This window comes from Pseudochaenichthys georgianus, chromosome 5 (assembly GCF_902827115.2).
Source record: "Pseudochaenichthys georgianus chromosome 5, fPseGeo1.2, whole genome shotgun sequence".
In the NCBI taxonomy this organism is placed as follows: domain Eukaryota; kingdom Metazoa; phylum Chordata; class Actinopteri; order Perciformes; family Channichthyidae; genus Pseudochaenichthys; species Pseudochaenichthys georgianus.
In genome coordinates this window covers 20447856-20473188 of record NC_047507.1, presented here as the reverse complement: position 1 = coordinate 20473188, position 25333 = coordinate 20447856, and the positions used below count along the sequence as shown (strand labels likewise).

At 40.7% G+C, this 25333-nt stretch overlaps 1 protein-coding gene across 2 annotated transcripts; it reads left to right on the top strand.

Annotated features, from left to right (window-relative positions):
- The first annotated feature begins 9886 nt into the window (after positions 1-9886).
- LOC117446646 (sodium-dependent neutral amino acid transporter SLC6A17-like) lies at positions 9887-25311 on the top strand. 2 transcript variants are annotated; one of them, XM_034082951.1, is made up of 12 exons: positions 9887-10032; positions 13515-13805; positions 16115-16272; positions 16931-17057; positions 19208-19389; positions 19474-19584; positions 19668-19909; positions 20412-20604; positions 20685-20877; positions 21438-21597; positions 21697-21859; positions 22869-25311. In XM_034082951.1, the coding sequence occupies exons 2-12, from the start codon at positions 13523-13525 to the stop codon at positions 23274-23276; spliced, it is 2220 nt and encodes a 739-aa protein (XP_033938842.1). In that variant the 5' UTR covers positions 9887-10032; positions 13515-13522; the 3' UTR covers positions 23277-25311. The 2 variants fall into 2 exon arrangements, with proteins under 2 accessions (XP_033938842.1, XP_033938840.1); XM_034082949.1 differs by having other exon boundaries at positions 13352-13805.
- Positions 25312-25333: the final 22 nt, after the last annotated feature.

Here is a 25333-nt window from a genome sequence, read left to right as displayed (position 1 = left end):
GGGGCAAATCGTACCACAGCCTGGGAGCTGCTCCAGCAAAGGCCCTGTCTCCCCGCTGTTTCAACCTCGACCTCGGGACCACATGGAGGAATCTGTCAGCAGACCTCAGTGACTGGAGGATGTATAAGGTTTGATAAGGATGGCAGCTGTGATTGACAGACCATCTATTTTTGAGTAAGGGGCAGGTCAAATAATAACTCCTTCTCCCTGCTCCTTTCCATGATGGGCTGTTTAAACTGCTCAAAGACGCAGGGTTACAGCCTGCAGGGCAGCAGGGGGGAGAGATGGCATCCAATTATGAGGCCATGTTGCTCTATGGACAGAAAAGCTGACAATTCAGAAACTTTTGTTACGCATGTGCAAACAAGTACACACACCCAAGAAGGCAACTGCTTTTTCGGTTAACGTTTCCATTACTTTTTACTTTATATTCCAAACGAGAAATTACGGTAGCAAATCACCCGGTTCTTTACGACCAGAACTATTAACGGGATACAAACCGGAGGAACCAGCATGGAGGGAGGTGACAGAGACAGTGGGTGAAACTGGTAGGTTTTCGCCTGTTTGGGGAGTTTATATATATATATATTGCTCGCATAAAATCCCCGGGGTTTTTTGCTTTGTATGTCGGGGGCGGGAGATTCATGTGATTGGTTGTTGGTCGCATTGCTCGCAAAAAAAAACCCAAGCTGTCAGACACGCCCAGCTCCAAGATTTTTGAAAAGCTGCTGTGTGGACGTACCGTTAGGGTTACGATGAAAAACTAAACATCTCTCTCTGTTTTCCCTGGCTAATTTAGAAAAAAATATTCAAGTCTACTCTTCAAAATTAAAATGTATAAAAGACAAAAATTAATATCCTGATCATTTTTGTTTTGAAATTGTATCATATTTATTTAAAGGGGACCTATCATGCAAAATGCACCTTTGTACGTCTTTTATACATGAATATGTGTCCCCGGTGTTCCAGGGAACTCACCAAGTGTCAGAAAACACAACCCTCTCTATTTTCCTCCTTCGCCAAATCTCTAAAAAAGGGGCTGCAACGGATCTGAAAAAAACGGATCCAAATTTCAACACTTTTCTACGTCACAGAGAAGTCCTCGGCTTATTGGTCAACTCTCCACCTATCAGGGGAATGAGCCACGGCCACGTGCATTGCCAAACCTCTCATTCGCATATAGGCTATCGGCAGGCCCCACATCTGTGTTTTTGCCTGCTCTTGCCAGGATGTCTAAGATAGTTAAACGTTGTGCTGTTGTTGGCTGCAAGACTCGGGACAGGGGACTGCATGCATCCATCAGTGGAAAAATAAATGAATCTGTGGCTAGACTTCATTTACAAGGGACATGTGCCAGAAGACCACGGCAGATTTCTGTTTGTGTGTTCCAAACATTTTACGACGGACATGTTTATGAACTTGTCTCAAGTCCAACACGGATATGCCTCCAAAGTAATGCTAAACTCGGGATCAATACCAACCATCCGGGACCAGGCCAGTGAAGACACATCCAATTTTGAAGCTGTAAGTTTTTATTTAGCGGTGTTTTTCCTGATAAAGCTATCTCTAGCTTGTAGCATGTAGCATGTAGCTTCGCCGTATCAATGTCGCCTCAAACCCAAATAGTAATCGGTTAGGTGTTTATATATTTTTGTAGCATTTTATTTTGTACGCTCCGCAGTCTTTGCTTTGTCTTTTATTTGAATTATCAGGCATTTGCTAACATGTTCAGACATACTGCCGTAATGGCGATCTGTGTGAAGGCTGTAAAGCCACGCCCTAGGCGATAACACAAGTATTTATTCTCCTATTTATTAGTATTTTGGATCCTCTAAAATCATATTGAGTAAGTTATAATAACAAATGTAATCTTCTGTAGGCAAGTGCCGTTTTTTCCAGCGTTATATGTAAAAGCTTTTGTGATTGTAGTCTGTAAGAACGATCAGATATCATCGATCTGTAAGCTAAGCTACGCTACGCTAATGAGACATGCCGTTTTTTCCAGCATTATATGTAAAAGCTTTTGTGATTGTAGTCTGTAAGAACGATCAGATATCATCGATCTGTAAGCTAAGCTACGCTACGCTAATGAGACATGCCGTTTTTTCCAGCGTTATATGTAAAAGCTTTTGTGATTGTAGTCTGTAAGAACGATCAGATATCATCGATCTGTAAGCTACGCTACGCTACACTACGCTACGCTAATGAGACATGCCGTTTTTTGCAGCGTTATATGTAAAAGCTTTTGTGTGTTTACTTGTTTGCGCACATAAATATAAATGGGGGTGTGTTAGGATACAACACTGTGTATGTATGCGAGGGGACACACACACCACGAGTAAAACTGAGCTAAAGCCCCGTTGGTCTGTTGTTGTTGACAAGGCCTTACCTCTAGCAACAGGCTAATTAGTGGCTAGCACTCATTACAGTCAATCTACTGAGCTCAGCCCCTCTCCAACACATCATCTGTATTGAGTCAGAAACACAGCATGCACGTTACGGTTCAAAACTAACTCGGATTGGAAAAGGCTAAGCAAAGAGCTTTGCTAAATAGAGAGTTTTAGCCCCATCTTTTGGGATTTCAGACTATATTTATCCAAATAGTATTTTCTCATCCTGAATACTAAGTTGAGATGATTTTGTTCTAACTATGTGTTCTTCTTTACAGGCCAGCACCTCACATACTTACTAATTAGTGACAATTTGTACATCCTTTGCTATTATTTACATTTTTTTTTATCATGGCGGAAATGAAAGATTGTACCTGGCAGCCCTACACTACAATGAAAACGCTGAGCGTGCACAAGCCACTACATCCACTGGAAACCCTCTGTATAAACTGCAGTTCCCAAAGGCCAGGAAGGGAGAATGCAGAGCAAAACCAGTAAAGACTCACCCCACATTCCGTAAGTGTTTAAAATATTTATTATACAACTATTTACAAATATAAAATAAAAAAATTAGAAAGAAGTTTCAGTTTTTTACATGCATATACTAATCTAAACCACATTTTTTGTTGTGCTTTTTTTTATCATTGAACAGCCCTACGTGGCCAACTTGATGGACCTCATCTTCGACCAAGTCTTTGTGGACCCTGCACCATTATGAGCGACCTGACAGGGAGGAGGTCATCGCCGGGTATGCTACACGGTTCAATTTGGCTGCTGTCTGAACCCAACATCGACATTTCACGGATCAGGAAACTCCCTGCGTATCCTGAGGACAACGCAGGCCGGAATCACCACTCTGATCCTGCGTCCAAGGAAGCCCCAGCACCAGCTCACAAAGCTTCTGTACAAATATTTAGTGTCATTTATACAAAATACAAGTAGGCTACATTTAGTTTTTTTTTTATGGGTTTTTTTAACCGTTGATTTTGACAATAAAGTTCCGAGTTGATATCAAAATGTGTCGTGATTATTCATGTTTGGATGGGTAAAGAATATTCTGATTTCAAAAGCATAAGGTTGTGTGTGTGGACTTTTTTTTCGTACACATGGGTGTGTTATGCCATTGCTGTGTAGTATATAATATAATAGTACATGTACAATGACAGAATGAAAGATTGCATAAAGCCATATACACTAGTATTTATTTCCATGAACAATATTAGCATTCGTTTTACAATTTCAGTCAAAACAAACAAACCACTCACTGCTCTATTTGCCTCAACTGTAGTCCACCATGTTCAGCTCTGTAAATATTCAACGCATTCTGCAGGGAGAACACATTTAGGCACACAGGCTCCAATCCAGGATGGTCCACCATACAGGTTACACAGTCCTCAAGTTGCATCCGTCTTGACACATTGTGATAAACATATATTGAATGACATGTGAAAATTGTATTTAAACAGACAACTTAGCAAAGCTGTCAACAATGTTACCTGTGGTATCTCCATGCAGCACACATTCTCCGTTCAGAAGGCATCGTGGCGCAATTTGCACAAAGAAGTCAATAACTGAGCTTTTAAAAACACATGAAACTACACACATTGTTGACAACTGAGGTGTTGTTGGAGTTATACTTTTTATCATCCTAAGTTATTCAACTTTCCAACGGTTGTTGCACGATGTTGGAAGAAAAGGACTGTAAACTATTAATAAACGCAATGAGGCCATTGTATATATGCTGAAAATATGAATGTCTTCCTTTATAAATATATATATATATATCGCTGTTTTTGCGTTACAAACTGTACACATTGCATTCTTGCTAATTAGCCAAAATATGAGCGGAATAAGGAGCAAGCATCGTAACAGAGTAAAATAAATAGGGACAACAGCTTGTCAGCTAACCATTCAGAAACGTCCTGCTGCAACCGAGATGTTTGCACCTCCACCAAAACCTCCGCTGCTTCAGGGTCAGTTTCTGGATCAAATTGATAATATGCTTGAACACATGCATTGCTCTGAGATTAGATGTTTATTCGACACTCGTAATCACAGCAAGCACGGTAACGTGACTCTCGCCGGCTCATGCCTGCTCTTCTGCAGGGGGGCGTGGTCAGCTGCTGCTCAGAATTTTCAAAGACGGGCTTGGAATAGAGCGAAAATTAGCGAAACGAGGCATGTCTAAAATATGATCTGTTTGGTATTTTGAAAAATAAAATGTATAAATATACCTTATATAGGTATGGTCATACACTATATCATTTAAATATAGCATGATAGGTCTCCTTTAAATTCTTTGCTCCCAACTTTTAATCTGCTCTCTCTTTTTGTTTCACTAAACAATGTGCCTCTTTATTTGTTGCATCAACCCTGTTGCTCCGACAATGCTTACTGTACATGCAGTGTGCTTTGCTGCAGGGGCATTTTACTAAGATTATGTTGTTCAAAAATGGGGACAGAAGCTTTGCCCTCGACCCATGTGAGCTGGACCGGCCCCTGTTTGAGAGACCATCTGGTGAAGTTCTTCTGTAGACTGTCACATGTTCCTGTGCAGGCCCATGCAATCTGCCACCCAGTATAATATTGGTTTAAGTGTAGAAATGTGTTCATGCTTTAAATCTCTTCCTAACATCCAGGTCAGTTACCTGTCCTCAAACCAAAACATTCATCCATCACTGTGTCAACTAAATAGTGCTTACATTTAAAATGGTGGCGCTGATTGCTGCATGTTCACACCAGATAACAAACAGGAAGAAAACCTATACACAGACATGCTTTTGTTAAATATTTAAAGTAAGATACATGCCAAATTCACCAAGGCCTGTAATATGACTTCACTGCAATATGAAACCTTCATTATACTGCAACAGATAGGCATTTCATATGATAGTAACCATGAAAAACGGAAAGGGATGCAATGACTTTTGTAAATGAACTGTCAAAGGGGAAATCTGCATGCAAAGGATTAGTGAGGGGAAAAAACAGTTTTTAATGAGTTTCTATTTTTGTTCATTGCATTAAGATGAACAGCCTGACCCACTGCTGGCGTTCATGAGAGACAGACAGATGCTGAGTAACAGATCTGCCTGAGCAGTTCTGCACAACAACCGAAACACAACTGATCCCGCTCCTGTCTCATTTAAACCGGTATATGCTCTCTGAACGTCCCCGCCATGTGTGTAAACAGTTAAAGCCATCACACTGTGTTTCCTTAATTCACCGTGTCTTGGCTGTTGTTTATGCATTGCACTGTTCATTTCTTATTGTATCTGAATTTTGAGTCTCCTCATTGGTTTTTTTAAAAACACTGTATAGATAAACACACTCTTAGAGGGTTGAAACCACGTGGCAGAGCACTGCAGTGTGTTTCCAGCCCAACATGACCCACTTTCTCTATATCTGAACACCTGCACACCTATGCACTCTGGGTAAAAGGAAATGGTACAACAGTTTGAGGATGCGTGAACAGATAAGCAGAAAGCCACAGTAGCTGTTTTTTTGAACAGATGTAAAATAAAGTTATGCATGAATTAAAGAGCCCTTCAAAATAAACATCTTATAGGGGAATATATGAAAAGTATGAACATTTCCTTTAACTGCTCTGCCTTAAAATAGTGAGTGGTGGAGTGGTCTTGGGACGTGCCTTAATTAATCGTCCCAATGCATTGATCACACAGAGCAATGGGGGCTAACACATGTAGACATCAATGACTCATCTGTTCACATCCATCAAAAGTGTTCACCTTCACCTGCTTTCTATTGCAGTGCATATGTAATTACGTTTGTTCAAGTGCTTGTACTCAGAATTATGGACTAGATAAGCTATAGCACAGAGGCCAGTGCAGAATGGAATCTTTTTTTAGGAGCTGAGAGTGACCCAGACACCGCAAAACACAAGGGGAGAAACAGGAGGGAGGAGGGGGAGGAATATAAATGAGACTGGAGTAAAGGAAAAGTACTGGGCGGATGTGGCGGTGCAGATGCAGAATGCATGAGCGCACGTGAGTGGAAGTGGGGGTGTGGGGGGAGCACGGGAAAGGAGAGCGGTTTCTGCAAAGCGGTGGGAGACAATGTGAAGTTAGAGGCGACTGAAGGTGAACAGAGGAGTGGGAACGTGCAGAGAACGGGTGCTGATGTCAGACACCATGGACCATGAGATACAACAAAAATCATAAAGGATATTGGAAGTGAAAATTCTAGAGAGACATTCTTTATAAGAAGAGAGAATGAGACAGAGAGCAGAGGAAAGGACGCTGATGCTAAAAATAAACTTGTAAATAACTCCCAGCCCTGAGAGCATGCCAAAGAGAAATGTTAAAGACTGAAGTCAGTTCAAGAAATACTGTCACTCAGGTTTTCTGTGTTTTAGTTTATATTTATGCTGAGATTATTATTCATGGCTGCTCCGTTCACTCTTTGGATGGAAATGAGAGTCTGTCCATTTAATCCTAATAGCCTATATTTGCAATGATTTCATTGATGGCCATCAGGGTTCGAATTGAGGATTATACTGACTTGATAACCCCTTGACTTCTCTCAGCATCTGAAGGACATCAATGTCTCACTCAGGTTATGTCAAAATAACTTTGGGGATCTTGATGACATTCACATGAGCAGCTATTTTTGCGCTTGTCACTAATAAGCGAATTATATGATGTAAATATAATTTTCTGACATTAGCTTTAATTAAGGACCACTGTGCCCAAGTGCAGCCTCACAGAGCTAATAGCATGGCCATGAAAGAAAGTGTGTGATTTGTGATATTGGGCTATAAAAAAACAATTGACTAGACATCTGGTGCTGGGTATGCTGAATAAACAAGATCAGATCTCTGGGGTTTTACCAAATCTCAAACTCTGCAGATTATCACAGCAGGAGCAAAGTTAAAAACAACGTTTTTAAAAGTATACGTACAATAATTGCTGGTACGAGTAAAGAACATAAATAAAGTGAAGGCAAAACAAAGCTGCTGCTCCTCAAATCCAGATGGGATTGTTCGGTCAAGTGCTAACTAGAGGGCAGCAGCATTGTGGTACCAACAGTCCCACAGGCCTGCAAATCTGCTGATGCAGTCTAAATAAAACCCTAGAAAATTATGCAAGTGTATCATTGAGTGACACCACGCTCACTTAGCAGATGCCCTGCAGCAGTCGAGGCTGTACTGTGTTAATCAAGAGCAATTGCTAGTTCTTCGTGGAGGAAGATTGTGACCTTGAATTTGCTTTATTGTTACAAACCTACATTCTGACTCAGCCACGTCATCCATTTTCCTGTTAGAGACTTCTGGTCAGACAGTTTCTCCCAGGAGACGAGGTGAGAAAAAGGCTGTTGAGAGTAAAAGTGAGGTGAGAAACCTTTACAGATGATTAACTTTACACGTCTAATACACATCTGGTGAAAGAAAGGAAACACAGTTTGAGGATGAATCAGCATAAAACAATCACGTATAGTATTTGGATTTACTGTAATAAAACTCCATCTGCTAACCACAGGATCGCGAAGAAGTCACAAAAAAACAATCACTTATCTAAGTTAAGGTGACTTGATTGTGAATGTTGAAAATGCATGTTTTTGCTAAAAGGATAAAGACATCTTAGGATAAAGGAATGCAGGAGGAAAGTGCGAGATGGGACAAAGTCATTCATATGATGCTGAGGTTGCTGTGGCAACTGTTCCCAGCAGTCAGCTGGAAGAAGGTGTGTCAAAAGCGTCAGCAAGCGACAAGCAGCTGTAGAAACCAAAAACAGACCAGAACTACACTGTGGGCTTTAGTCTAACCTTGGACACAGTCTGAACAACATCACAAGGCATCACAAATGCAGGAAAATTTGCTTTAATTCAAAAGTATTGTGGACGTGGAATTCATGCTTGTTAAATAGGATTTTGGATCACAAAGTTTAAAACCACTTAATACCACATGTTTACTCCTCTATGTTCTTTATCACCCTTTACACTGAACCAATGATCCAAATGAAGAAAAACAGTAGGAGATAAGCGGGGAAAACCATGTCTGATTAAGACGGTTTAGGAGGCAGACAGAGGACGAAATAAATCCATAAAGGGTCAGGATGAAAAATGGCTCCTTGATGATATCTTCCTCCTTGATCTTGGTGGTATTAAAGAATATCCTGGTGGAGGGAGCATGATTTATGGTCCTCTGGCACTGTGTCTGCTGTGCCGTGTCGCATGTCCAGTGTTTATCAGTAAAACGACCACCAAGTCCACAGTCTGATCAGGGAGATAAAGCTGTGAGATTATAAAGAGAATACATGTATATTCCCAAAGGAAATTAGTTTCTGGCCCAAGACAAAAACAGGATTTTATCTTAATGTACTTATTGTCCTGAACACCATGTTTTTTAAAAAAGTATGAAAGTTCAGTACAATTGTGAAGTAATTCCCACTGCATTCATTTGTCAGTTACTTTTAAGACGAGTCTGCTGTATGATCAGTTTATGAAATATGATGAAAATAAAGATTGAACTGTCAAAATAAAGCAGCTAAAATAAGCCCCATCTTGGCCCACTATGTACAACATTCAAGTCCTTCTTACATGCTAATGCCTCACTAGCAACAATTAAGTAAATTATAACTCAACATAATTTGTTCAACACTTTTGAAATTTAAGTTAAATGAAGGGGGGATAACCAAAGCAACTGCATGCTTTTCATTTGTTTCCAAGAGGCTTAGCAAATACAAGGGTCTGAAATGAACAAGTATAGGCCTCACTGAAAACCTTATTGGTCACATATTATAAAGTAAGATGAATTAAATCCTCCTTACTCATGATTTATTCAGTGTGTACAGTATATAATCATACAGTGATGGAGACTCAAGCATGTGTTAATGATGAACAACAGAAATGCATGATGGTGTGCATCCTGCATCAATTGATGAATCATCATGACCATTAGTTAAGTGATGTACCCTTATAAGTGTAGGTGCATGTCTTATAGGTGTAAAGGTCTAAAAATAATGTGCTTTTCTTCAAGTCCTAATGTGTTTTGTTTCTCTCTTTCACTGCATAATTCATTAATTGTTCATATATTTATCATGAGTTTTATATATTTAGTTATGAATGCTCATGTATTGTTGAGCAGTAGAAATGCTTGCTCCTCAGTTATTATACCAACAGTCTCATGTAGGTTACAACAAAACCTCAATACTGTGTGCGTTACCTTTAGCTGTGTTTTTTTCTGTATCCTGATTCCTGAGAGGCCAGTGTTGAATGCATTTTTTATCAATTGGAATGACGACAGCTGCGTCAGACCATCACTTCCTCAGGTAGGAGTGGATAACCTTGACAAATCCCTTCTTTGTCTCTCAGCCTCCCACCTTCTCGTGCACAGATGCGATTGCCGGAAGTCTCACACGGCAATTGAGTGGCAGGTGATCATTTGTCATTGTTGGTCATGAGCGGCACTTTCTGCGTCACGGTGCGTCACGGTGCGTCCCGAGCTCTCCACCCTGCATGTTAATTGCGGGAAGAGCAGCATGTGATCCTCCGTCCTCCAGTCCCGCTCAGTCAGTGCCACACCGACTCACAAGTGCTGCCCGGCGGATGTATTCATGCCTACACACACATTTTCTAGCGTTAATGATACACCCTGGATGTTGGTGATCGGTGCCAAAGACTGACGGTGAGAATTTATTTTTTCCTAACATCCATCCTCTGTGCATACATTTCTTCCTAGGTGTTATCACCTGTATTTAAAATGTGTAGACTGCTAATTGCTAAGGAAAGTTCACAAACAGCTTGAAAATTGTTTTAAAAGCTTTGTTTTGAGTCATGTGAAGTTAGTGTTCAATTCGCATTGTGTTTGAAATGAGTTCCAGCTTACACAGAGGTCATATAGATCGATCGTCTTTGACCTTGATTGGGCGTTTTAAAAGTCATTGCATCACTTTTGATGAGCTCTTAAATCTAAGAAAAAACACCCTGAAATATCAGCATCAGCACCGTGTCACCTGGTGTCCCAACAGTGATCTCTGCTAATGTTGATCAGTGAGGGCAGGTTTACACAGCCTGCAGCTGCTCTGTTCAGCTGCATTTTACATTCAAATAGGTTTGTATGGGAAACAAGTTCAAATCAATGTCCTAATGTTTTCATTTTACACTGGTCCAGGTCATTTAGTTATTTAGAGGTCTGAGATATGATGGGCTGTTGCCAGTAAAGTATGACTAGTTGGTTGTTATAGGCTTCAGGCATTACTCCAGTGTAAACAAATCCAGTGTAAAAAAATGATTGTACACTAACTGTGGTTCAGGAGGCTGGAAGTCGACCAACAATCGATTAATGAACAAGTCTGGACGTTTAAACAGGACTGATTATTAAGCCAACACATTACATGTCATTTGTTAGACGCTTTTATCCAAAGCAACTTACATACATTCGGTACTGTGGACAATCCGCAATTTGGGGTGAAGTGTCTTGCCCAGGGACACAACGACATGCTGACTGCAGTGGGACTCGAACTTGCTATCCCCTGATTCGAAGTCAAGCACACTTTCTTTCTTTCTTTTCTTGTAATGAGCCACAGCCTCCCAATACCTGCAGAATCAGCTGTTTTTCATCAAGCTTAACATCCTGTGTTTCTGGAAGTGTCGTGAAACCTCATTCTAATCGATTAAAATAAAACTGTAATTGATATTTGAGAGCTTGTGTTGAACTTGTGGTATAGTTGGTCAAAAGTACTGAACTGTGAACTAGGTTTCCTATTAAAACACTCTTATGTGGCAATAACGATAGCCCCTAAGAATTATTTGTTGTCATTCAGTTGTGTTGCTTTCAATACACTCTGACCGGAGACTTTTGATTACTATGACTTGGTTAAAAGCTGAGGTGATTAGTCATTAATCGCTTAGTTGAGTTCCTTGTTATGATCGATTGATAATTTCAGTGATTTTTCAAGTTAAAAAAAACAAAGATTTGCTGCTTTTCTTTGTTACATGTGACCATAGAGCATGTGACAGGATATTTGGGGGTTTTGGATTGTTGGGACCAAAAACACAATTTGAAGACAAACTTTAAGGATATGTGACATCATATTTTACTTTTTTCTGACATTTTATTTATGAATCGAGAAAATCATTTTCAGATGTATTGATAATGGAAAAAGTTGTGTTTCCTCTCCAGTATTTTACAAGATTGTGAGGTAATAACAGAAGACAGCTGCATACATGAAGAACTGATAACCTGTACACTACAGCATATATTATTTCCTAAGTCAAACTCCAATAACTGTTCATTGCACTCTCTGCTGTTATTATGACATTTGTTCAGTAGGCTTATAAGTTTATGTAATTTATAAGAAGGGAAGTGATGCATTTGGAGGTTAAAAACTATGCTGGAAAAAAAACATGTATGATGAAGCGAAAACATAATAAATATAGAGAGATGAGGGAGATAATTAAGTAGGTCATTTAATCAAAGGTATTGTTTATCTCTGTACCGAAAATGTAGATCTTTCACAATGAGAAATATGTGATCTAAAGCGGGGGAAATATTGCAAACATTTGTCTTTCCTGCAAAGAATACCACTGCTCTTCAACACTGCCAGACCTTCAGTATCAGCTGGGGTTATCAGAACTGTGTGTTGATGGGTTTTTTCCAGCAGGATTACTCGCCGGGTGTTTTCGTTTCTCAGCGTTGGCTGGATGATGCAGCCTCTGATTGATATTACGTGTCTTGTATGCTGTAGGATGGGATTGAATGACGAGACAGAAAGACAGCCGTGGGGGCTTTACAGTTAATGCACACAGGATTATGAAGACTTGTGAATGACCATGGATTATTGCATCACAGGCTCATCTTGACATGCAGAGAGGAGGAAATCTGTTTGGAATGAAAAATATATACACAAGGACAGGAAATGCACATTCTGAGCACAATTTCTGAAACGATTGGGGCATTGGGACTGACAGGAACTCTGACAGTGGTTCTGTTGAGTTTGTTTACATTATGGAGAATCTGCAGATAGTTAAAGAGTTAGTTTTAGCTCAATATCAAAAGGGCGTGTTGTGACTACAAGGGATAGTGCGCAACACTAACATTTTACCACTCTCAAGGAGCAGCCTCTTTATTCAGTTTTATGATTTATGATCAGTCACTATATAGAGAATCATACATTGGGAGGTAGTCGGTGGTTTGTTTCACTTATCTTTGCCTCTGCATGTGAAACAGTGTTCACCCTAAGCTTTGCAGTTTTGCATGCCAGTGGACGGCAGATTTTTATAATGGAGAAATTACTCACTCAATAAGTAATGAGAGCCTGCACAGGGGCTCGTGCTGTGGATCAAGAGAACACATGACAGCACTTCATCCAAAGCATCATGTTCACTTCTTCCATTGCGTTTGGGTTGAACCAACCACTCCCAGAGAGAGGGGTGTGGCTGGATGTCGCCGCATGGCTTCAGAGGATTAGGGGATTTAAAGGGAAAAAAGCTTCACTAAAGTTAAGCTTTGCAGAACAGGGAAATGAAATAGAACAATTTGCAGGATTTGGAATATTTCTGGAACCAAAAACTTTGCGTGAGAGACAAAGAGTTGTGGTGGAAAAATGACGGTTCAAGTCCCTGCTGAGTTTTTGCTGAAAGATTTGTGTTAGGTTAACTCTCAGGTTTGACTGATGGTCTCCTGTCTTACTGTTGACATCCTTCATAGCTCTGGAGAGGCATAACATGTGTTACAATCCTGTGTCCTCTTACAAGCCTAACCAAGCACATAATAGAAAAATAATTGTGTCAGCAACTGTGTGAAGTTATTTATGGATCCCAGCCAGAAAAATGAAGCTTAATGTACTATACATTCAATGGGCCATGCAAGGGCCAACACCTGACCTTGTTTATTTAAAATGGAGGCTTTTTTGTATCCAATTATAGAAGATTATTGATTGAAATTGTCATAACCATAATGTCCTTGAAACATCATTTTCAATTTTCTGTGTTTTCTGATGCAGGCCCAGAGCATAATATCCGGCTGCCGCTCCTCAGCATCTCCTTGAGAGCTACATCCCTCCACCTCTTCTCCACTCTCTGTCTGCATCACCTCTTTCTGTTCCCACAAGGCTCTGTTTTCGCTCTCTCTTTCTCTCTCCACCCCCACCCCCTCCCGACCCTCAGCCTCCCTGATGCCGAAGAACAGCAAGGTGACGCAGCGCGAGCAGAGCAATGATCACGTCACAGAGTCGGTGGCTGACCTGCTCGCACATGAGGAGCCGTTTGACTGCAAGAACAGCTCCCTGAACGTCGGAGGGGCCCCCGGCAAAAAGGTCCCGCAGATAGAGGTGCCTGAAAACGATGGACGCCCCACCTGGAACAGCAAACTGCAGTACATCCTGGCACAGGTGGGCTTCTCTGTGGGCCTGGGGAACGTGTGGCGCTTCCCTTACCTGTGCCAGAAGAATGGAGGAGGTGAGTGTTGACAAGCACAGCAAACCAGACACAAAGCACATTACCTGTCTATGTACTTAAGTGACATTTAATTCACAGTTCCTTGCTTGTCTCCAACCGAGGGACACTGAGAATAATTACAAACAATGCTGTGAAATATGATTCTGCTATAAATACTTATGGCATCTCAATTTCCCTCTAGCACCATCATTGGGTCAATGTTTTTATTCGTGCAATACTTTGTGCTTATAAGGAAATGTTAGTTCAATAAACTAAGGTGGTAAACATGTATTCCTGTTAAACAACAGCATGTAGCTTTATTTACCACATTCAACACAGCTGTAGATCAAGCTAGCAGGACAAGTAAAAAGTTACAAGCAGGCTTTTAAAATAAGATAAGATGGACTTTTATTAATCCCTCGTGGGGAAATTATTTCTCTGCATTTGACCCATCCTAGTGTTAGGAGCAGTGTGCTGCCATTTTGAACGGCGCCCGGGAAGCAGTGTGGGGAACGGTAAATAACTAGCAGCCTTTGACACAAGGGCTGAGCAAGAATTCAATACAGTGTTATCTTTGTTATACACTTTGTGTATCGGTACTCAAACTGATTCCCAAAACAAGTCCCAATACAGACTAAGCCACTGCTACCAAAAACGAATGCTTTAACATCCTTTCTAAATTAGTTGGTCAACTTCGACTGAACATCTAACAAAATTACTTAATACATGGATATATATATAAAATCAACATAGAGACATAAGGGAATCATATGGGGTAACTATTTGTATTAATAATGTGATATTTTAACAATGCGTGATTTGTTGTTGAAATCTTTCAAACATGATTTCTGGCATTTGAACATCTGCTCAGCTTATTGTTTAGCTGTTCACCTCTCAGTTTCCCCCAATGAGAAAACATGGAGGCTGATTCAGGCCAGAGGAGCCAGCAGAGCAGCTGTGTTGTGCAGAAACCGGCCAAGTCTAAATGTAGCTGCACTATTGATTACTACTGTCGGCAGAGCAGGCCAGTCCACTGATACTCTGGTAAACACAAAAGGGCTCGATAAAAAATGTAACTGTATCATGATAAGGGTTTATTTTGGTATGGGTTGCATGCAATCGGAGTTGTACAACGTGTAAACTATACTAGAGGAAGATCATAGTGTCATCATGATAGACATGCTGCTCACATAGCTCCATTAATGCTGTTGTGTTAGCTGCTCTCTGTGTCTGATGTACTGCATATAGGCAGGATGTATTGCTTATAGAGAAGATAAAGTCATAGTACACTACCAGACCAGACAGGTCATGTGACCTGACAGGCGGCCATTTTTCACTCAGTAATTGTCTGCCTGGCAGCCAATTACTGACACATTAAAGGTGTGTGTTGTTTGGGAGTTATCGCTGTGTGTGCTTCTCTCTCATGTGTGGTATTTCTCTTCCTTGTCATGCATTTTTCTTTTCACTTTAATGTCCTCTGTCATTTCTCCCTCCATTGTCTCATATTTATGCTGGTGCTTCTGTCGAATATATCACATCTATCTCACGCTCCAGTTATAACCTGTGATGGAGTGGATTTGCAAATCCTGGCAAAGGCCCATATAGCCTCTCTATATTTAACTTTTCTATTTCATATTCTATTACAGCCGTCTTTATTGAGCCTTTTCACCCACTTTCTTCTCTCTCTGCCTCATTACTCCACCCATTATTGAATGTGTTCACCGCTGTATGTCATTTCTTACTTTTGGTGTATTAATAGTACGTGTTTGCCTGCTAAGTCCCAGAGGGTGACTCACCCTTCACATAAAACACAGTTTCATCCTGATTATGCCTCTGGATTAAACTGCAAAGAGACATATTTAGACTTCCATCAAAATTACAATGAAAGTCAAAGAACATTTGCAGATGGATGCAAGGACCTTGTGCTTGACAGGAACTGTGGGGTGGGGGGGGTGAATACACTGAATGCTGAATGCTGATGAAGTGAAACTGATGCTGATTTTTTTAACTGCTGTTCAAATGCCACTGGTAATAATAAAACAACATTTGTAATGTATCAACATTGTTAAAGGACATTCAAAATGGTGCTTACTAATTTTTGCGGTCATTTATTTGGAAACTCTAATGTGTTGTATTGAATATTGAATTTAAACGTTTATAATACTACTCCGCTGCATGTTAATGAGAAAAAAGCATCTGTAACAAAGCATTGACTACAGCCTCAAAACACATGATTTACTGTTACAAACTAATAAGAAATGAGCTGGTCTCAAATAAAGCTGAAGCTGACAATGTGCAGCCATTAGCTCAAAAAGCCTCTTTCTTTTCAGGTGCCTATCTGGTTCCCTACTTCATCCTCCTCCTCATCATCGGCATCCCACTCTTCTTCTTGGAGCTGGCTGTGGGACAGAAGATCCGACGTGGGAGCATCGGGGTCTGGAACTACGTCTGTCCCAGTCTGGGCGGGATAGGGATGTCCAGTCTGATGGTGAGGGGGGGAGACATTCGTTTTTAATTTCAGAACATACCTGATAGCACGTACTTAATGTACGTGATAAGAATCAGGGAGGTTATAACAGGGGAACAAAGCATGCAGTTAAAACAAAGGAAACATTTAATTTGATTCCTTTTAGATGAAATGTGATTTTGTGTGTCATATGCATGTTCATATCATAAATAAATCATTAAATAAATATGGCCATAAGCAGGATAATGTTGCATTTACATCTGTAGTCACCACCACATTCACACTGCCTCAGGCTCTCTTGGGTTTATGGGAGGTATTGATGTGTTTGAGACTGAAAGGTAGCCTTTCTTTGGAGTTGCGTGGTTGGTGCAGAAGTAGCTATAAATATCTCGAGGAAGATCAGTGTTGAAAAGAGAGTGCTTTAATTATTCATGCTTTCCTCAACCTTATTTAGCTGGTGAATGTCCTGGCTGGCATGACTGCTCAGAAGACTGACAGCAACATGGGACACGCACCAAGCATCCAAGCTCATTTGTATACGTTTTCTCATGTTGTACAGTGTGGTGGGTGTGGGAAATTTGACATTAGAATTTGACAAATTCCTATTATTTTTCTTTCTATCTATCCATCCATCTATCTATCTTTCTATCTATCCATCCATCTATCTATCTATCTGCAGGTGTGTGGCTTCGTAGGTCTCTACTATAATGTGATCATCGGCTGGAGCATCTTCTATTTCTTCCAGTCTTTCCAGTATCCTCTTCCGTGGAGCGAGTGTCCAATCAGAAGGAATGGGTCACTTGCCAGTAAGTCAAATAATAAATAAATACAAAAAAAATGAATGTGATTACGAATAAGGGTTTGACTGTATTTGCATAGTGCCATTACATTTAGAACAATAAATACACATACAAAGATCAAATTAAAATGAAATGCTCATCTCAGCACACTTATATGCTCACAATGACAATGCAAACATGTTGATGTTCAGTAATTGTAATGCTTACTATGGCCACCATGTAAGTGTAGTAACACGAAGTGCAGCTAAGCTTAATAATACCAGAAGAAGGATTCTGAAGGAGGGGCACATTTCAGCACAAGCTGAACGCAGCCTCGATCTTAAGATGACTACTGAGTTTACTGTTCAGTGAAATAATGAATACTTTCTGGTTGTTGGTCATTAGTAGGCCAGCTTCTGGTTTGTATTAAAACAATACATTAAGTGAAATCATTACATTAGAAGAATGTTTTCAATTTAATAGTGCTTACAATTTCAGGATTATGTAATATCTGGAAAAATATCCATTTGTGTCATTGTTATGGTTAATCTGTTTAAAAGTATCTCACAATAATTCCTCAATGGGCCACTATGCTGAAAGCTTTAGGATTACATTAATAGCCTCGATCTATCGACACACCTACAGAAAGCAGACCAGACAAATTGTGTGAACTTCCTCACAACTTCCCAGACATAATCTCGATTAAAACCCTCTGCAGTTCATTTGATCAGAGCCGATAATAACAAAACCCTGGGGCAGCCGAGAAACACTCAGCGTGAGTGTGACTCAGCGTGAGTGTGACTCAGCGACTCGGCTGGCAGGAAGACGGGAGCAGAGACTCAGACTGAAGGACGCTGAAGGACAGAGTGTAATGCATTTCACTCTATGTGTGCTGCTCATACATCCAGACAACACATCATGATGGAACCAGACAGTAATTCATTTATCAGAGGCCATCGTGATTTTATCAGATTTAGATTGTCATCCATCTGTTAAGATGTGTCTATGTGTGTCGGCTGTATTGATGAATCACCCAGCAATGTTATGTGGAGAATGCAACACTTCTCACTCTAAACTCAAATAAAGTATAATTATAAGCCTATTTCCCCAAGGTAACAAGAACATATACTGTGTGTGTAATGTAAAAAAAAAGGAGTTTTAAATTGGGGGTTCATGCTTTGCATACTAAGCACACAAATGACCTTGTTTAGCTCACTTTACGTCTGAGAGGTGTAAACAAGCCGGGGATTGAGATATTGACCCTGAGCAAACACTCATTATACACTGAACAAAAATATAAACGCAACACTTTTGTTTTTGCTCCCATTTTTCATGAGATGAACTCAAAGATCTAAAACATTTTCTACATACACAAAATAACCATTTCTCTCAAATATTGTTCACAAATCTGAAAAAATCTGTGATAGTGAGCACTTCTCCTTTGCCGAGATAATCTATCCCACCTCACAGGTGTGGCATATCAAGATGCTGATTAGACAGCATGATTATTGCACAGGTGTGCCTTAGAATGGCCACAATAAAAGGCCACTCTGAAACATGCATTTTTGCTTTATTCGGGGGGTCTGGGGGGGTCCGAAAACCAGTCTATCTGGTGTGAGGGTTAGGGTTAGGGTAATGTTGTGAATTGAGTGGCCTGTGTTCGTCGTCCATAACATACGCCTGCCCATACCATAACCTCACCACCACCATGGGCCACTCGATTCACAACATTACCCTACCCCTACCCCTACCCCTCACACCAGATACTGACTGGTTTTCGGACCCCCCCAATAAAGCAAAAATGCACGTTTCAGAGTGGCCTTTTATTGTGGGCAGCCTAAGGCACACCTGTGCAATAATCATGCTGTCTAATCAGCATCTTGATATGCCACACCTGTGAGGTGGGATGGATTATCTCGGCAAAGGAGAAGTGCTCACAGATTTTTTCAGATTTGTGAACAATATTTGAGAGAAATGGTTATTTTGTGTCTATAGAAAATGTTTTAGATCTTTGAGTTCATCTCATGAAAAATGGGAGCAAAAACAAAAGTGTTGCGTTTATATTTTTGTTCAGTGTAATTCTCCTTTTGCCCTCACCATGACATTGAAACCTCCCAGCTGCATCTTCACAACCATTCCTCTAAATATCAATCTCCTTCTGTCTGCAAAACATACAGTTGTGGAGCCAGAGTGTGAAAAAAGCTCGGCCACAACCTACTTCTGGTACCGTCAGACTCTGAACACCACCAGCACCATCGCAGATAGCGGCGGCCTCAACGTTAAAATGACCCTGTCTCTGCTGGTGGCCTGGATCATCGTCTGCCTCGCCGTCATCAAAGGCATCGCCTCCTCAGGGAAGGTAGTGGAGAGGAAGAGACACGAATGCATGATCTGATGAGAAAAAAATTCTGTTTCCTGAATGTATGTTTTTCCATTTTCACAGGTGATGTACTTCAGCTCTCTGTTCCCCTACCTGGTGCTGTTCTGTTTCCTGATCAGAGGTTTAATGCTGAAGGGATCAGTGGATGGCATTGCTCACATGTTCACTCCCAAGGTGAGACTTTCTTCCTCACAGTATTCTTAATCAGCCATGTTGAAATTCTCCTCGATCTGATTTTCTCTGTCCATCTCTCACAGTTGGAGAAGATGCTGGAGCCCAAGGTGTGGAGAGAGGCAGCCACCCAGGTGTTCTTCGCCCTGGGTCTGGGGTTCGGAGGGGTCATAGCCTTCTCCAGCTACAACAAGATCGATAACAACTGTCATTTTGATGCTGTGCTCGTCTCTTTCATTAACTTCTTCACCTCCATTCTGGCCACGCTGGTAGTGTTCGCCGTGCTGGGCTTCAAGGCAAACATCATGAATGAAAAGTGCATCGCAGAGTAAGTTCATATCTGCAGAAGCTTTTATCCTTAAGCACCATTCATACCGTATGTTTGGTGTGTCTATAATTGTTTTGGTTATGTTGATTTAAGTACTGTAGATGCATCAACAAATGTAGCATCTTCACAGTAATATATACATGTTGTGCAATGATAAGGCTACATATAATCCAATTTTCATTTAAATAATATTACTAGTAAAGTTTCAGCAGACGGTACCTTCAGTTCATACACTTCCTTTTCCCTTTTCTGGTGATAATTCAAAGAAAATACTTCCTACATGAAACTGCTCACAACAAGGTCTGTGAATTATCTTGAGTAACCAGGTCATCATTTCTGGTAAGAAGCATATCGGAAAAGTTTCTAATGTATTTCCATGATCATGAAAGCATTTTGCAACTAACAACTAAAGGTACAAAATAGCCCTAGCACTGCTGTTAGATATGCTCTTTGAAATACTCAGTTTTATGGCTACTTAATTGTTTATGTTTTATCTCTGTAGGAACACAGAGAAGATATTGGGATACCTTAACTCTAGCGTCCTGAGCTACGATCTCATCCCTCCACACTTAAACTTCTCCCAACTCAGCACATCAGACTACGCTGAGGTATACAGGGTCATCAAGACGGTGAAGGAGGACGGCTTCGCCCAGCTGGGTCTGGATCCTTGTTTGCTGGAGGACGAGCTCAACAAGGCGAGTCTTTGGCATGTTCTGCTGTGTGCCTCTTACACAACGTAGTTCTCCTACTTATTTAAGTCTCTCTCTCTCTGCAGTCCGTCCAGGGCACCGGTTTGGCCTTCATCGCCTTCACAGAGGCCATGACTCACTTCCCATGGTCTCCGTTCTGGTCGGTCATGTTCTTCTTCATGCTCATCAACCTCGGCCTGGGCAGCATGATCGGCACCATGACGGGCATCACCACACCTGTCCTCGACACCTACAAGGTCAATAGGGAGCTTTTCACAGGTAAGCTCACTCCCACCAACTCCCCCACACACTCAAATCCAGCACCAGACACTTTTTACGCTGCTATGGACAATATTGCAATAATGCACATTCGATGGACAATCTGCACTAATGTACATTCTCAAAATATGTGACTGTTATTTTGTATATATTGATTGTTGTGTCTTTATTTAGGTCTAAATGTGTGCACATGTAAAAATGTGTCTTTGACTACATATTTGCACACATCTTTTATTTTCATATTTTTATATTCTACATTTGTTTTTATTTTCGGGATTGTGGGAAACAGTATTTCGATCTCTCTGTCTGTACACACAAACTGGAAGATTGACAATAAAGTTGACTTTGACTGAAAGCTAACAGACACAATATGCTATTAGGAGTTTACACAGGCTTACTCAGCAACGCATTTAAACACATTTAGGCTGCATTAGTCTTACTCTGAGTGTATTTTATGCAAAACAACTGAAAAGAAATTTATTTTTCCATTTATCTTACCAAAGTCTCCTTGTCTCCTCTGAAGGCATGCTCATTTTGTTTCTTCTCTGCGTTTGTTTCAGTGTGTTGCTGCATTGTGGCCTTCTTCTGTGGCCTGCTGTTCGTCCAACGCTCAGGGAACTACTATGTCACCATGTTTGATGACTACTCTGCTGGACTACCTCTCACAGTGGTGGTCATCCTGGAGAATGTGTCTGTAGCTTGGATATATGGCACAAAAAGGTACAACCAACTGTGGTTTTAGTTACACTCTATAAGTGCTTAATAGTGTAAAGGAGCTTGTTCATACCCGTAATGCGTTTCCTGTTTATTTTCTGCCAGGTTCATGCAGGATCTGGAGGACATGTTGGGTTTCCGACCATGTATAATCTATTTCTATCTGTGGAAGTACGTCTCCCCGATCTGTCTCATCTTGCTCATCTCAGCCACCGTCATCGAGATGGCCATCATCCCCCCAGGATACAACGCCTGGGTCCAAGAGCTGGTGTGTGTGTGTGTGTGTGTGTGTGTGTGTGTGTGTGTGTGTGTGTGTGTGTGTGTGTGTGTGTGTGTGTGTGTGTGTGTGTGTGTGTGTGTGTGCGTGTGCGTGTGCATGTGCGTGTGCGTGCGTGTGTGTGTGTGTGTGTGTGTGCTTTCTAGCTGCCTTCCATTATTTATTTATTATACCATTTTGTATTATGTTCCTGGTAAATGTGATAAGGGCATGTAAAAACATGACTTCATGGTGGTGCTAAAGGATAAGTATGGGAATAACCAACGTTAGCCAGATTCATCCTCTGGGAATCATGAATGTCTTTAGAGAATGTAATGACATCAAGGCAAGGCAAGTTTATTTATATAGCACTTTTCTGTACGCGACAATTCAAAGTGCTTTACAAAACAAATTAAAATACTTTTTAGGAATAAATACATAAAAAACACATTATACAATTTTACAACAGACATTACAAAGCGAAGATAATAAAATAATACAAATAAACACCACAGGTATACAATACATGTTTAAAAGGCATACTGTAGTTCTAATATGAGCATCTCAATTAAAAGCAGCGGCAAAGAGATATGTTTTTAGTCTCGATTTAAAAATAGTAAGCGTTTCTGCGGACGTGCATGATTTGGGTAGTTTGTTCCAGAGTGTCGGGGCATAATAGCTAAATGCTGCCTCCATGTTTTGTTTTACTCTCGGAACCGATAGCAGACCCGTCCCAGAAGACCTGAGGCACCTTGATGGCTCGTAATTATGCAGGAGTTCAACTATATACTTTGGTCTTAAACCAGCAATAGTACTTTAAAATCAATTATTTGGCCAACTGGAAGCCAATCATCAAGGTATTAGTTATTGAAATACTTCAGTCTGAATAAAAGCTGACAGACCAAAAAGAAACTCATTGCACTCTATTACCACATGCTCATCTCTAAAAGTGTGTTCTCAAAGGCAAAGATTGTAATCCGTGTGCTCTTCTAGTCACTCATCCCTCTGTTTGTGTCTGCAGGCTGAGGAACGCTTCCAGAGCTATCCTCCCTGGGCTCTGACCATGTGCTTCTCTCTCATCGTCGTGGCCATGCTGCCGCTCCCTATTGTCTTCATCGCCAGACGCTTCAACCTCATGTCAGACGGCTCCAACAAACTGTCTGTCTCCTACTGTAAAAGCATGATGAAGGACATCTCCAACCTGGAGGAGCAGGACGAGTCCAGGTTTATTCTTGGTGCCAAACCGGGCGAGGCGCCACCTACAGCTCCGGCAGGCCGGCCCTACCTGACCCCAGCAGAGAACAAAACCCTAGACCCCAACTCGCTGTCTCCAAACATCTGCTACGGTACGAGCTACCAGAACTCAGCCGTCAGCCCCACCACACCGACTACTCCGATCACACCCGCCACGCCAGAGTCTGACTCTTGACTCGTCTGACGCCCAGTCGTCGCACACTTTACCCTCCAGCCATAAAGTCTCCATGGGGGTCACTGCCAAGCATCCCCACCACTGCCCTACTGACGCCATAAAACTGTATGTAGCCGCCCAATTCATCTGAACACATGCTTCCCAAATAACCCCAAGATCAACCTGCAGCAGGAGAAAAAAAAAAACTCTTGCCAGTAGATCACACACTGAAATCAAGCTGTGCTTAAGAAAAGGTTCTGAGATCTGCTTTTATTTGCCTTAGTATAAGGATCCTCAGCAGTCAAAGTCCCGCCCACAACACACACACATACACACAGTTTAACGTACATTCCTGTTTGCACAGTGCAGGGATCTGTAAAAATGAATGTAGTGGAGCCGGTTTGGTCCTGCTGCTTTGCACTGGCAAAGAGAGCAAAGATTATTGTGAGTTTAATTATTTTGAGGTTTAAAGCCTCTCTTGGTCATACTGTGTGTCTAAGCCACTCAGTCGAAGAGTTAGGAAAGTATACAAAGTTATTTTCTATGAAATCTTATGCAGAGATCCCAGTGAGTACATACTGTCGGCTGGGCAATGTCGAGAAACAAAAAAATTGACCAAATAGCTACAACACACAAATACATCACTTCCCTTTAGGGTGACCAGATGTCCCATATTTGATTGGCAATGTTTCAAAAGTTAAACCACTTCAGGACAGATGCTTTCCTAAAATTGGGCTTTCATCCAGTGTCTGTGAAGAAAGCAAGGAAAGCCATTATCATTTGATGTCAATCAAACTGCATACATGTCAAGTGCAAAAAAATATTGCAAATTTCAAGACATCATTTAGTCGAATACCACCATATCGATATAACATATTGCCCAGCCCTAACAGTGTGGCTACACACTGTTCTGATGTAGCTTGAAAACCCTTCTCTTGTTGGTCTGTTTTCGCAGGGCTCTATGTATTGTAAGCTATGTTTAAGGCTGCTATAAAGATATCTATGTATCTTTCATTCCCATTCCCTTCTGTTTTTTGTGTGTAGCCAGTATTGTTCATCTGTAAACAATGGTATGCAGTAGAGTAATATGATATGGATAATAATGATGTCCCATTGTCTGTAACACATACACGCTAAATTGTGAAAGTCACTCATTTCAGTTTCTCCACCAAAGAGTTACAATTAAAAAACAAAACACTTGAAATATAAATCATGTAACATAATAACAGAAAGGAAATGCTGAAGTGAGGTGCGCTGAAAGTACAACAGAGATGGTTTTAAACTCATGTATCTTGAACATGATTCTTGCAGTGACAGAAAGCACAGTTTGTTGATGTGAATTTGATACAAATGTTAATCCCTCGGTGATGCAGTTCTGACATTCTTGCTTCAAAAGCACAAAAAAGATTCACACTTACACAAGTGAATTAACAATACTAATACTAATACTAATCGTTGACGTATTATTTGAACGATTAATGCACACTTAAAATTAAAACAATAGCTGCCGTTGAATGTGTACCATACAATGAGAAGCAATATATATTTCTGTTGGAGCACAAACTGAGGTCAGTATGGACCAAAAACACAATGAAAAGGACAGAAAAATCAGGAATGGACCGAAAATGTTAAAGAAAGTCAAATCAAAATAATGGAATATTAAACACAAACTTAGTATTAACCTATGTAATCTAGGACCTGATATGCGCAAGTAAAAACACACATATGCTCAAATGCACAAGTTTTCTGTATATTTGTGGAAAAATAAAGCATGTGAAGTGTCATTGAAACAGACAGATATTTCCGTGTGATGAAGATCTAAGACACTGAACCCATGCACACTGGTACTGAATAGACCTGAGCACATTCTCTTTCCTGTTACATGGAAGAGGATATACCTGTATTATTTTTTTGTATCACAATATTCAAAGCCATGGCGCAAGGAATTAAATGGACTATATTTATATTACTGTCAATTTGCATTGTGTGTAGGTGTGACGAAAGATTTATCTTTTAAAAGTGACCAGTTATATATATATAAATATAATGTATATTTTGTCTTCTTCTTTTGTGATGCT